We start from the raw sequence: 13,754 nt of genomic DNA on the forward strand, positions 1-13,754 counted from the left end.
ATAATTGTTTTGTAAATTATTTTCAAGAACTTAATGATATATTTCCTTGTTTTGCTGACTAAGGCATACTTACTTAATGCATTTTGTAAAATTTAAATAAAATTCTGTAAGTGTTTGTGTCGTCAAAAAAACAGACCGCGTGTAATTTGGACCTATCGTGTTACAACTGTCAATGTCAATCGGCTGTCACCCATTTGACATTTCATTCGAATTCAATTTGTTTGAGTCAAAAAGGAGTGAATTTAAAAACAGTTTTATAATTTGTAAACTAATTACAAGATAAATTATTAATATACTGCCTTTCCATAGTTAACTGATTCATGTTGAGCTGAATTTATTTTAAATTTAGTTCATTTTATGGGGATTGAAGCTTAAATTTATGGTTTTAACTTATGAGATAATATTTAAGTTTGTGGTTGGTTTTTAAAAGATAAGGCGCAATAATGGCTAAAAACGACAAAATACTCGAGCACCAAAATGTCAACGGTGTGATGTTATCACTAAAAGTGGATGGCAGAAACAGTTCACCGAAATCGAGGCAGTTTACTATTTCATATGCGACTAATAAAGAAAAAAAGGCGACTTGGCCCATGACATCACTCTGCATAGCTATATTGGTCAATATCTTAGCTTTAAGTTACGTGCGGATAAGTTTAACAATACTTGCAGTTATAATCATAGTCTTATCATTTTTAATCTTCTTCTGGGTCACACACAGTGTTCAATCAGGTACAGTCATATCCACAGTTATTTATTACTATTTAAACAAAAATTAATACGGTATATTGTGATGTGATATGTTTAGGTACAACAACACTACACTAAAAAGTTGATTGACCAATTTAAAGTTTGTTGTCTGTTTTTTTTTTCAGAAATTCTTCTAGTCATTCCCACTGTTGGCATACAAAGCTCGGTAAAATATGTAGTTGGCAGAGAAGACTACTTTGTGCCATGGTCCAGCATAGATGATGTAATAATAAATGAAGTCATTAAAATGGTAAGTAGACTTATTAGTAAACATTGGAAAAAAAAATCTTAATTTTGGTGATGCTTATTATTATTCTCCTTGTTGCTTTAAACACTTTATTGGGCAGCCTGTGCTGTTGTCTGCGACTCTGTCAGTGAAAGATGATGATCCCAGCCTATATACATCCCACTGCTGGGCACAGGCCTCTTCTCAGAATTAGAGGGTTTGGACCATAGTTGCAAAAGATTATTTTATTGCTATTTATTAACTAAAAAAATATACAATTTTTCAGGATAAAAGTCCTCAGGTTCACAAACTAAATCAGTTCAGTGGTTTAAGCATGAAGAGGTGACAGATAAACACACAGCAAGAGTTACTTTTGCATTTTAAGTATAAGTAACAATTTTATTGTTTTTTAATTTCAGAGCCGAGTTTTGTACTTCTTAACATTGTTGGTAAAAGGGAATTGTGAATCAAATCAAGAATATGAATCAACTAAATTAATACCATTGTTCAAGGTATGCATCATATTTATTCAACACTATGCCAGGTTAAATTATTTGGGTGGCAAATTTCATCCAAAACTGTTAAGCGGTTTTAGCATGAAGAAGTGCAGACTGACAGACAGAGTTGCTTTCGCATTTATAATATTGCTAGCTGCTGCCCATGACTTCTCTGCGAATAATTCTTCTATAACAAACCCGCGGGAACAATAGAATTTTGATGATAACTGGAAGTTTTCAATTCTTTCCAGGGATGAGACCAAGCTACATTGATGGTTTGCCCTTAAAACACCTATATATTGCAAATTGTTTTTAAATCATTAGAGATGTTTCCGTGATCCCTTAAATAACAAAAAAAAAAGTAATGAAATTATTTATCTATATTGCGCGTATAAAGGTATTAGAAAGACAGAGTATTGATCTGCTTTGAATGTGACTAATTGGAGCAGGACAATGCAATTGTCATTTCATATCTCCTTTTGTTGTTTCAGTATACCAAGCCTCGACTAGTGATGCTGGAAAGCATATACTCAGAGCTGCAAGAACTTTTGACAGAACAAATTGACGGAGCAGGGGACACTGGGGATAATTAAGTCGAAATATTTAATAATTAAGTGTTTGTTAAGGAAATCCACTTTTTGTCGTTCAAACTTTAGCTTGTGTGAAAGGTATAGATGCTTTGTATCAAGGAATTAAGTTATTGGGTAAAATTGAAAACATGAAATTCTAGTCACATTGTTTAAGATGTTTAAGATAACTAATTTTTTTTTGTACGAATGGCGGTAGCTTCACTTATCGTGAACAGATTTACAAAGGGCTGGGCTGTGTTCCCACCTTTAGTCATAAGAATATTTTTGATTTTAAGTCTTAATTTAAGGTTTATGTTATGTTATATTGATAATTCACTGCAATAGCCATATCAAATCCTGAGGTACCTGTCCTCTCCCAGAGGCACAAATTTGTGCCCAAATTCCTTCGATCCTGTTATCCTGGGAGATGACAGATTAATTGTTTAAATACGATTAAACTGAGCAAATGCTGCCATACATGCTTCTGGATTGTAAGTGTCTATTCGAATTATTTTCCGCTGGCGTTCGTACCGTCATAGTATGTGTGTATGTTTATATGTGTTTTAAATGGGCCGACTAAAAACTGCGTCGTGGCTTGCCGCAACATAATGCTGAATGGGGCCCAATTTGTACTCAATTGTAATATATTCTTCTTATCTATTGAATTTGTGTAAATAAATGTTTCTCTATATTTAATTTAGGATCAATTTGCATACAGGGTTAGTCATTAATAACTGGCCACCTTATACTAAAATTATTTCTGGTCACCTGTAAATAGAATTAATTTTTAGTATAATGTGACCAGTAATTGACGATTTACCCGATATGATTCGTGCATTTATTAGAATTAGTAGTGTAATCTTATTGGGAATCTAATCATAATCCATTGAGAAATAGTAGATAATTTTGTAAAAGGTATTGTACAATCCAATAAAATGTTGAAATTGTACTTTAGATATCCTTAATACCTCGATTAACACCCTATTTATCATCATCATCATCATCGTCATATCAGCGCCTATTACTGGACATAGGTTTAAGCTAAGGATCTCTAAGACCTTTGGAGAGATTAACTTCATTCGACCTGTTAAATATTCCCTTAAAGTCAACGGAATTAAAAAATACACGTTTGGTTGTGTGCTCCCGCAGCAAATGGCTTCTCCTGGTCTTTACTACTTCGTATGTCCACGTTATGGGTTATGGGACTTACGGGAGGCCAGAACCTTTGGCCTCAACCAACGGCCATCAGTTCTACGTGCTCCGTCCGCCCACTTCCTCTGAACATTAACACGTAATGGGCATTCTAGGGAATGCACAGACAATAGCTCACATAATAAACAGGCGCTTTTTAATGAGCATTCTAGCGAAACTACGGATAAATTTCTTCGAGCTTTTTGCCGAGCATCCGTCAAACAATAGGTAGGTACAATTTTTGACGAGCATTTACGAGCGTTCCCTAGAATGATCGTGTAAATGTTCATAGACTGGCCAGAGTGGCCAGCGAAAGCTGTCCACGAGAAACCGCGGCAAATAAAAAAAAATGATGCTGACAACACTTGCTGTACGCTGATTAAACAATGTTGAAACTTAGATATTATTCAATTTTTCCAGATATTAAGTTATACGCGGGGCTCTTCAGACTACATCAAAATTTATGTAGTAAATAATGTGTGAAAGTTGATGATGCACTTTAGGAGTCCCATGGTAAATTTTATGACCTTTGTCAGTGCTCATTTACGTATAGTCCAGACGCATACATTTTTGGACCATTTTTACCAGATTAGCATTGAATATATCTTCCAACATTTTAATTCTAACATAATCTTATAACATTTTGCATTTTGAGGTTGGTAGGAGGTTTTTGAATTAAATAAAAAATAACTAATTTATTTCTTATAGCTGAAGTATCAAAATGTACATTTTGACAGTCTCAAAAATGATACCAGATTAAAGTTTCGTGTAAAATACTTGGGCAGCTTTCGCTGGCCAGAGTCTAGCAATGTTTGACTCTATGCATGGTGGAATGCTATAGAGTATCGAGTTCTGTAACAAGTGAATGCTCAAGTTTATCAGCACCTTTAGGATGTGCAATTTGCTGCCCTATGTCGGTAACTTCTTCTACGGACGCACTAAAGTTACCGTTATGATGATGATGATGATGATGATTTGTTCCTGTTATCCCTTATTAGGGACAGGGCTCCAAGAAGAACCCTACTTGCTTTTCTATTTGGTTCGATCTTTCGTGGCTTCTTCCAGCTCTTCCCAGCTGAGACCAATTATTGAGCTAGCTTCCTTCTTAACTGATCCAAAGTTGATACGAAGTTACCGTCATAGCTCAGCAAGTTTTAGTAGTTCTTTCCATTAGATACTACATATTCGAATGGCAGTTTTTTTTTTATGTGGCCATGTAAGGAATAATTCATTCAAACAAAAATAAATTAAGTAAACGGTTTATTAATTATATTGGATCATTTTATTGTAATCGAACAGCAAGCATCTACATCAGGAAATAGTGCTGAAACAGAAGTAAGCTTTTGTTAAAAAAGTGTAATAAATCGGCATTAACATTTTTTTCAGATTGGAATCAACAAAATAAAGGTTTCTCCCTAAGATCGATGTTACGAGTGCCTAGCAATCTAAGCTACTAATAGATACCTAAACCAACTGATGCAAAATAGGAGCAAACAAAGAATCGTCGAGTTGCGGAAAACTGTCCGCTATAGGTATTCTCATTCTCATTCTCCTACCTCATTATCATCCCAGCCTATAGACAACCTACTGCTGGGCACAGGCCTCCTCTCAGAATGAGAGGGCTTGGGCCGTAGTTCCCACGCGGGCCCAGTGCAGATTGGTAACTACACACACAATTCAATTGCTTCGCAGGATTGTGCGGGTTTCCTCCTTTCCTTCACCGTAAAGCTCGTGGTAATTACGAAAAACTCAGAGGCGCGAGCCGGGGTTTGAACCCACGATCCTCCGTTTGAGAGGTCATAGGTCAAACCACTATGCCACCAGGGCTTTATTGCTACTACCTATATAACCTTTACTTATACCAACCTCGGGATCGGCTTTCTGCCAGCACCGGTGGAGGTCAAAGGACACTTGGCAGAGATCCGCGCCCCCTTCCCCCTTGAAGTGGATACAGTTGCGTCCCATCTCGTACGCGACACTCTTCATTTCCTGGGGTATTAGACCGAGCATCTTCTCGTAGCGGAAGAGGCCAGTGGTTTCGTCTAACTGCAATTAACAGTTTTTAATGATTCTAACAGTGAAGTGGTATACGAGTATTTGCATTAGATATATTTGTTTAGGGATAGAGACCGTCAGAGAAAGAAGTCTCTACGGTCTAAGGGGTAGGTAGACCAGGTAGGTACCTGCCTTTAAAGAGTTCGCGATATTTAGTCGCAGTTCCATGTGTCATGATCACGGGTATCTTACCTTTATAAAGTATATCTAAGTAGAATTATTTAGTTTACCTAACGCCTGTTGTTGGTCTATTGCTGTAGCTTAGCGTTACACCAATTGTGGTCACTTTTAGACCTTCCCGTGGCACGCTTTTATTTAAAGTCACAATTATGTTGTCCGTGTTACAAATCGCCAGACCTCTCCTCCCCCTAAAAGTGTGACGTATTTTATGAATGGCCCGCACCGGTCGCTGAAAGGGCCGGCAACGCACCTGTGATAACCTTCGTCTTGCAGGTAACCGCAAGAGCGGCGGTGATTGCTTACCATCAGGTGACCGGTAATTTTTAATCAATGGCTAAGCATTTAGTACATTTGATAACTGTTAAACGTTTTAGCCGCCTGTTATTTAATTGTTGTTTTAGCTTTTTACAAACTTACCACTTGAAACTCCAAGAAAATGCATTTCATGTAGCACTGTAAAGAAAGTTTTTGTTATTTGCATTATCTATCTGATACAAAATTTACAATTTTTTATTTAATTTTCTATGTTTGTATCACAGATTTCCATCTCGTTAGATCTGTAGGTCTGTGTCAACTACACATAAATGGAGATACGAGTAAGTATACTGAATGGATTGAATCTTACAAAATGATGTTTCCCTGCGAATACACATTAATCCTACCTTTAACTTATCATCGTCGACCATAGTGCCCTTACTGAATTGATCAACGAGCCCTGCAAAATGAAAGTTAGGTGACTAATTTTAATGACTGAATTAATAAAAAAAAAACAAGTAACTCGGTAGGTACTGTCGCGATCTTTAATTTGTGATCCGTTTTGTAAAAAAATACTTTGAATTGTCATAGATGGCAGATATTCGGTCTTATGTGGTCCCAAATTGAAGGTCGTGAATGTACTAAAAAATTAAATACCTATACCTTTATCAACACCTGTATTTGCCTCGCATTTTTCAACAACAGGTTTCAGGCCTTCGAGAAATTCTTTGGTCGGGAACTGCACGAAAATATTATCAATATTTGAATAAGAATTTAATTTATTTTACAAGCTTTTACTTAACTTTTTGTACTTTTTATTACTTTTATTGTTGGGTCAAATCTTGTAAGTAACTTCATTTTGGCGCCCTTCCAGTGGTCGAATCGACTTGAAATTTGTTATTTGTTATAAGTTAGTCGGATGACAAATGCGTACAGTGAGCAAGATAAGTATTCAAAGAAAAATATTTTTGTAACAAAACCTATTAGTTATTCAACGTGCCTAATCTGCGTCAATAATGTATTTTGTTCATTATTTTTCTTATTTAACTAGACGCGTATACGTTTAATAATTTCCCATATTACTATCAAAACATGATTAAATTACCTCAGCCCGAACGCCGAGTGCAAGAAGCAGCAACAGTATCAATTGCTCCATCTCTTACCACAGAATTCTCGTAACTAACTTTGTTATACTCAGAACCACCGCAAGATCCCACCCATACCTTAACAACACCTAACACTAAGCTATTATGGAAGCGTCACCTAATTTATAAACCTTCAAATGCTTCATACTTGTTAAAGATACCAAACCTAAGGGTTCGACCACACCGCTTAAAATACGCTCGCGTCGTTTAATACAAAACTTCCAGTGACGCGTTGCGTAATAAACGCGACTATTGCTTTGCGTTATTGCAATGATCGGTGTGATGTTTGACGTATGGATTACTAAATAATATCATTTAACAGCATTATCTTGGTCTATACACGTCCCACAGAGTGGAAAGGCACAGGCCTCCACTCAGAATGAGAGGGCATGGGGCCATGGTTCCCACACGTGACGAATGCGGATTGGGAACTTCACACACACGATTGAATTACTTCACAGGTGTATTCTTGTTTCTTAACGATGTTTTTCTTTACCGCAAAACTCGTGCAAATTTTTTAAATAGTTATAATTTCGCACATACATTTTTAAAAAGTCAACAGGTGCGTGCTGGGCTAGAGCCGTAGGTTAGAACCTACGATCCTCCAAGAACATTTACGAATAACACGATTCTGACAACAATGGTCTTTCAATAAGAGTCAATAAGAGTACCGGTTGCCATGTGCAGGTAATTTATTTTCCTTGTTAATTAAGAAGAATAAGAGGAAGACAGCCTGTCATCCATCGGTCCATCCCAGTATAATTTCATTGTTAGATTAATAAAATATGAAGTGTGAACAGTCAACGCACTATTCAGCTTTAGGTACTTACGTATTTTGATGTGTACCAAAAAAAGCAACAAGTCGACGAATACCAACGCGGATGTGTGCGAATAACGCAGCATTGTAAAACATAAAATCTCCGCACTTCTTCGTATGCGAACAAGTTAGTCGAAAAAGTTTAGCGCATAGAAAGTGTGAACGCAATTGATGCGTAGTAATGCGTAGTAATTTTTTGCGAAAGGCCTAAAAGTTGCGTCCTTTACCGTCTTTCCTATAAGGGCCCCTGACATCATGGGCGGGCGGCTCGAATGTTAGATGTATATTCGCTTAAACGCAATGAATTAGTTAGATTAGTTTTTGTTGGGAGCCCGTCGGATCACCTTACGTTGTCTGTCCTAATGATGAAACTAAAAATATTTCTGAACATCTCATGCGTTGGTTAGGTACTTAGAATGGATTGGTTACGTTTATTTTACAAATTTCCTGAAAAGTCGATGGTTTCAGTATGAATAAAAATTAGGGCAAACTAATTATTCCGCGATACGATATAGAACCGTTTTTGTTGCCAATAAATTTACTACTCTAATAGTTTCCAATGGATCCTATTAGATATTATTTGGTGCCCAAGAGCTGTGCCACGCCCTAAGGCGGCTCTGGCTGCGTCATCGTATTTTAAGCCCTAGTGTGGTCAGTTCTTAAGATTTCTATACAAGCGTCATGTAATTCATGCAATTAATCGTCTAAGGCTGTACTGTAATTCGCAACGCGCTTGAAGGCGTTATGGTTAATGAGGTGGCAGCAAATTGTCAGGTTGGTTAATCAGGGTTTAATTACAGTTGTCATTTGTTACATTCTTGCACTACAAAGTGGGTGTTGTAGGGTAGTGAGTCTGCAAAATATGAGGACAATATTTCACCAACGGATTTTAGTTAATAATTAGTCAAAAAGTTAAATATTTTGTTACATTTGATCTGTTTTGACCCCCGACGTCTGTATGTACCACAGGTCTGTACCCTTAGTGTAAGTTTTCGGTTACAAAATACGTCACGATCGCGTTCGCGTTAAAATCTCAATTTTTATGAAAACACGAACATCGCAAACGTTCCGTCCGCTAGAGGCGCTGTTCATGTTTCCATACAAATTGAGATTGTTTTTCACGGAAAAAACCCGCATCGAAATCGTTCCAATCTTTTTGAGAACAACTTTGCACGGACAGAAAGACATTGGCGTCAAAATGATTATACAACCCTCTTTTTGCGTCGTGGATTAAAATTGTTCAAAAACAGTAGCTTCAACTTCGCATTCCTAATGCTTATCTCAGCGCTGCAAATCGAAGTAACGGATTCATAGATTCTCATTAAGGACGCTGGCGCTGGTAATGGGTGCGGATGCACGTGAGACAATTGCATCAGCACGCGGCGTGCCTCTAATGATCGTCGGAATTCACCGTCGCACGCCGAGTCGTCAATTAGCGCTTTACAGCGTCACGGGGGATGTACGATTACGGTAGCGTTTGAGAGTTAGTGTGGTGTATTACTTTGTTTGACTCTGTCTCTACTTTCTTCGTTTTTTTAGCATTAGAAAGAAGGTAAGCGATCTTGACTTGTCACAGCAAATATATAACAATTATCAAGGACATTTACATTCTTTTGATATCAAGTAATAGTTAGGTACTGTTTTTTTTTAAAAGGTTTTTCAATAAAAAGACTCGTCAATGTTGTTTACCCTTTTTCTAATGCTTAAGTTTTTTTGCTGACTGTACTTTTTGTTGACTGTACTAGCATTGTCATTTAAACTGTATATCCGTAACAAATTTCAAGTCGGCACTATTTAACAATTGAGGAGTTTCCTCCTGCGGAGGCGATCCTGGCAGGACCACCAAGATGTCACTACCATGCAGATTATTGTATTGTCACCAAATTTACATAAGTATGTCTAATTACAAGTCAATTGGACCGCCTGAAAGTGGGTCAAAAAGCTTCCAAGATTTGCCCCATTTAAATAAACAGCGATAAGGCCTCCTATTGCTTACCTTGTATTTTTTTCTGTATTGTCTAAATAAACAGGGCAAACTAAATAAAAGCTTGTAAAAATTGAAGTATAGCAGGCGTATATTTATAATATTTAGGTGGTCCTATCAAAGCGCCGGGCCAATGATAGCAATCTTCCCCATACTTAGTAATTGAGATTTCGGAATTTTATACTTATGCGTTCTAGTCTAGTGTATCTAGGTACACATGCTTTGCCGTACTTGTCATCATCACGTAAAATGACTAGACACCGGTGATTGCATTTACCATTTCTTTCTACCCTCATACTACGAGTATAACGTGTGACAGAAAGGAATTGCGAATGTGTATGTGTGTATGTAATGTATGTAAATACTTTATTGTACATAAAACACAAAAATAATACAAAAATAAAAAACAACAAAACAAAAGAGTACAAAGGCGAACTTATCCCTAAAAGGGATCTTTTCAAGCTAACCTAAACAGGAAAGGAAAACTTAAAGATAGGCGAACAGTAATTTATGCACAGTGAGAAGAAAGGAATAGGTATATAACATATAAATAAAAACACTTAATAAACAACAATTAGTATGACACACACATATATGAATAAACAATACATATAAATAAAAAATAAAAAGAATAAGATTACCTACTTCCACAGTTGATGTGATTGTGATTCCGCTTGATTTGGACAGTAAAGCATCCGGTTAGCATTAGTACTTATGGCACCGCGCTTAATCACAGTGTCACATACTCCGAATGTCACATAGTGGTGGGTGAGTCACATAATCGTGGGGCATCCAATGTGGAAGTACGCTACGGTGTTCCATAAAAGATAAACTGGATTTTCAAAATTCATACTAACTAGTAGGTACTAGTTAGTAGGTAGTTTGGTAGGTACCAATGATTCGTGCCGTGTCCGTCTCGTACGTAAACAAAGCCAAAATGTCGATTCCATTCAGCCCTGAAAATGGCGTCCCGTTTGCTGTAAAATGGCTACGCAGGGTAGCTACGTGAAAACTAATTGGCACTATCTCTACAAAGAGCCGGCCTCTGTAACACACCGGTATGGTGTCTAAAGACTGGTCTGTGCAAACTCTTTTACGCAAACAAATTGTGCGTGTCGATTTTTATCAATATACCAAAATTTGTCACGTTTTGGTAAAATTTGTGACGAAGAAGTACCGTGAATAAACAGTGTTTCAAGATCCGTTTTCAATATTCGCCGAAATATAAAAAAGAAAAAAAATAAAAAAATAAAAAGAAAACTAAAAGAATTGCTCGTTTAAAGGTATTAGATATAGATATCAGTGGCGTGATGCCGTGACAACTTGATTTCCACTGAGTTGTTTAAATTATTTAGGTACCTACGCGATGTCGGTTAATATAGTTCGATGCGAGATACAGATGTAGGTACAAAGGCGAACTTATTTGTATTGTACATTGTTATACTCCTGTATTAATAAAACCCTGTAGAGTGGGGTTCTTCAAAAATAAACTATGTAAACACACCTCGCTGCATATTTTTTATTTTTATTGCAATAGTTGCACGTTAAATTATTGCGATTGAAAAAAACATTTTTTTTAACTTTTTATATTTAAGCAACGACCTGTCTTCTGAAGTAACACGTACAGTTGCGAGTGATTATAATTTATGTGCCCACCTAATTAGATATAGGCGGAACTAGATCGACTACGGGTGCAGCGTTGATTGCACCAATAGCATTCACGCACCTATGCTAATTTAATTGTGTGTGACGTGCAGCGATAGCGTTGTTTTAACTTTTAGGTATATGTACTATGTACTCGTAGTTATTTGTGCAACAAGAGAGAAATGTAGTTTTTTGCTGCGAGTGTTGAATTATAGTATTAAATTATAGAATTAGTATACATAGTTTGACAAGCGTTCTTGCTTATTTGACTGTTCAAAACATAATATATTAAGCACCTCTATACTAAAAAATAAAATAAAAACTTAAAATAGATAAATAATAGACTAAGAAGTAAATATTTCCTGACTGCAGCAATGTTGCAAAGTTACGTATTGTTACCTCTAGTTAGAAAGCATTTGCCTGCCATAAAGTAAAGCAGTGTAAGACGCAAGCCGAGCAGCGCGTAAAATTAACGTTCAACTATGTCAATATAATAAAGGTGAGACGACACTAATTCAATTTTACTACAGCAAGCCGTGAAGCAATCTCTCTTAAGTGTTCATAACAGGGGTGTACCTTATTTTAAGTTAAAAAGGTGAAGTGCAGTGATCAAAAGCAAATTTTGAGTGGGTCGAGGGTCGAGGCCCCTCTGATCTTGGATACTTGGTATATTTTTGAGAATCCGCTTCCTGTTATCTTTTCACTGGAGTGCGGCATTAGCCAGACTTGTATCCCAGTATTGTATCTCGATGCATGACTGGGATCGCTTCGAGTGATCCTTTATTAAATTTCAAATGCGACGGCACGTTACCAGAATGTGGAAAATTTGGCATGGCGCGTCGCGTACGGTGGGAAATTAAGCGTCGTGGTTTAAATTGAACAGCGTAATAACTATGCATGGGAACGGCTGTGTGTAATAACAAAGTAAGCTATAAGCTCAGGTAATAAGTAATAATTGAGCGAGCGCTGCGTCTCTGTTTCAGCTTGAGCAAAAATGCGTTCGTATGTCCGGCTTCTCGTGGGATTTTGTAAGTAGGTTCGATAATTGTGTTTTTTTGTCGATTCAGTTTTGGACATATTTCAAAATGGCGGAGCCAGGAGTGTGAAAACATAAAAGACAGACTCGCGTCTCTTTCGTTAAGTGTTCAAATATTTTAGCGTTTATTCGGGTACAAATGGAAAACTTACATAAAACACAGCTTACCTACATTTAAACACTGACCAACTTGACTAAGTTGCCAGCGGTTTCTTTTAATGCTCCGTTTTGTGTCCTGCACGGCAAAGGCCTCTCCTCTCTTGTAGAGTAAGAGGGGAGATCTCGCATATCAAACGCGAGCTCCTGCAGGGCTACTACAAAATTCGAAAATGGTTTCCATAAAGTCCCTCTCACTCTCGTATTAAATAATTTATTTATTTATTTATCATAACATTTACACGGTATTACAGATATACCTACATCCAAGAAAGAAGAAACAAGAAGAAATTTAAATGATATCATTAATTTATTAAATTAATAATATAAGCGTCGGCGGGACGGATGATACGAACTTCGATTTTCGAATTTCGTAGTAGCCCTGTTGCTGTCTCACGTGATAAGGATAAGTATCTAGGTCGTCCCTCCGTCTCCGCTTCAGTCTGTATCCATCGCTATGTTAATAATAATAAAACACAATAATAATAGATAAACCTGGGAAATTCCTAGGTGACCTAGAAAAGCCTGGATGAGCCTAACATAAAGGAAGTAGAATAGGAATTTATTTTGCTGACCTACTCATCCCTTATGGTGTTTATTTTGTCATTAAATAAAATCTACTTGAGACAAACAAAGATACGAGTAATATTAGTTGTTTTATTAGTAGAACGTTTGATCAATGAAGTCCGAAGTTTTTTTAAACAAAAAATGCGCCAAGAGACGTGGGTTCATTTCCCGTTCGGTCACACTCAAAAAAACCTTTTCATTTTTTGCTACTAACATACGAAAGTTATTTGAAAGTCATGCATTTTCCAAAATCTCTTCTTTAGGAAATTCGGAGTTACCTAAAGTAAATCATGTCATGTTTTGTGATAATCGTATCGAAATGACCAAATTATCAAGCGCAAACAACTTGGACACCGCAACCAGTCCGCAGCCAAAAGCATAATCCAGCGAGTGATCGATGACCCAACTTTCAATAGCTGCGGAAGACAATTAAGTTGTTCCTGAAGATTACCTTGTTAGCGTTTACGAAACCTGCGAGCTAGGCACTTGATTGATTGCTCTGGCGCCACGCACACAATCTAAATGCTAATACTGTAGCTCCCGATCTTTTTTGAGAGGCTGCATCCTTATTATGTAAATCCGTAAGACCGATTTACCTAATCCATGATCGGGCGTTGGCGAGATTGTTGTGATTTTTTTCGAGTTCCCAGGAGGATGCTGGTCCGAAGCGGATTCCTATTCGCAT

General features: G+C 37.0%; 2 protein-coding genes across 2 annotated transcripts; one reads left to right on the forward strand and one right to left on the reverse strand.

The window, feature by feature from the left end:
• The first annotated feature begins 237 nt into the window (after positions 1 to 237).
• On the forward strand, positions 238 to 2,988 carry LOC141432698 (uncharacterized). The gene is made up of 4 exons (XM_074094421.1): positions 238 to 729; positions 873 to 997; positions 1,393 to 1,485; positions 1,962 to 2,988. The coding sequence occupies exons 1-4, from the start codon at positions 444 to 446 to the stop codon at positions 2,061 to 2,063; spliced, it is 606 nt and encodes a 201-aa protein (XP_073950522.1). The 5' UTR covers positions 238 to 443; the 3' UTR covers positions 2,064 to 2,988.
• Positions 2,989 to 4,473: 1,485 nt separating this feature from the next.
• On the reverse strand, positions 4,474 to 6,973 carry LOC141432699 (general odorant-binding protein 83a-like). The gene is made up of 6 exons (XM_074094422.1): positions 6,826 to 6,973; positions 6,384 to 6,459; positions 6,128 to 6,180; positions 5,883 to 5,918; positions 5,097 to 5,276; positions 4,474 to 4,554 (listed from the first exon to the last, which is right to left on the reverse strand). Exons 1-6 carry the CDS (start codon positions 6,874 to 6,876, stop codon positions 4,537 to 4,539), a joined length of 414 nt encoding a protein of 137 aa, XP_073950523.1. The 5' UTR covers positions 6,877 to 6,973; the 3' UTR covers positions 4,474 to 4,536.
• Positions 6,974 to 13,754: the final 6,781 nt, after the last annotated feature.

The sequence above is a fragment of the Choristoneura fumiferana genome, chromosome 11 (genome assembly GCF_025370935.1).
Source record: "Choristoneura fumiferana chromosome 11, NRCan_CFum_1, whole genome shotgun sequence".
Classification (NCBI taxonomy): Eukaryota; Metazoa; Arthropoda; class Insecta; order Lepidoptera; family Tortricidae; genus Choristoneura; species Choristoneura fumiferana.

Coding starts and splice junctions, on each gene's coding strand:
- LOC141432698 (XM_074094421.1), top strand. CDS start 444: ATGGCTAAAAACGACAAAATACTCGAGCACCAAAATGTCAACGGTGTG. Junction 730..872: donor CACACACAGTGTTCAATCAG/GTACAGTCATAT, acceptor TTTTTTTTTCAG/AAATTCTTCTAGTCATTCCC. Junction 998..1,392: donor TAAATGAAGTCATTAAAATG/GTAAGTAGACTT, acceptor TTTTAATTTCAG/AGCCGAGTTTTGTACTTCTT.
- LOC141432699 (XM_074094422.1), bottom strand. CDS start 6,876: ATGGAGCAATTGATACTGTTGCTGCTTCTTGCACTCGGCGTTCGGGCT. Junction 6,181..6,383: donor AAATACAGGTGTTGATAAAG/GTATAGGTATTT, acceptor TTCATTTTGCAG/GGCTCGTTGATCAATTCAGT. Junction 5,277..5,882: donor TTTTCTTGGAGTTTCAAGTG/GTAAGTTTGTAA, acceptor TGTTAATTGCAG/TTAGACGAAACCACTGGCCT.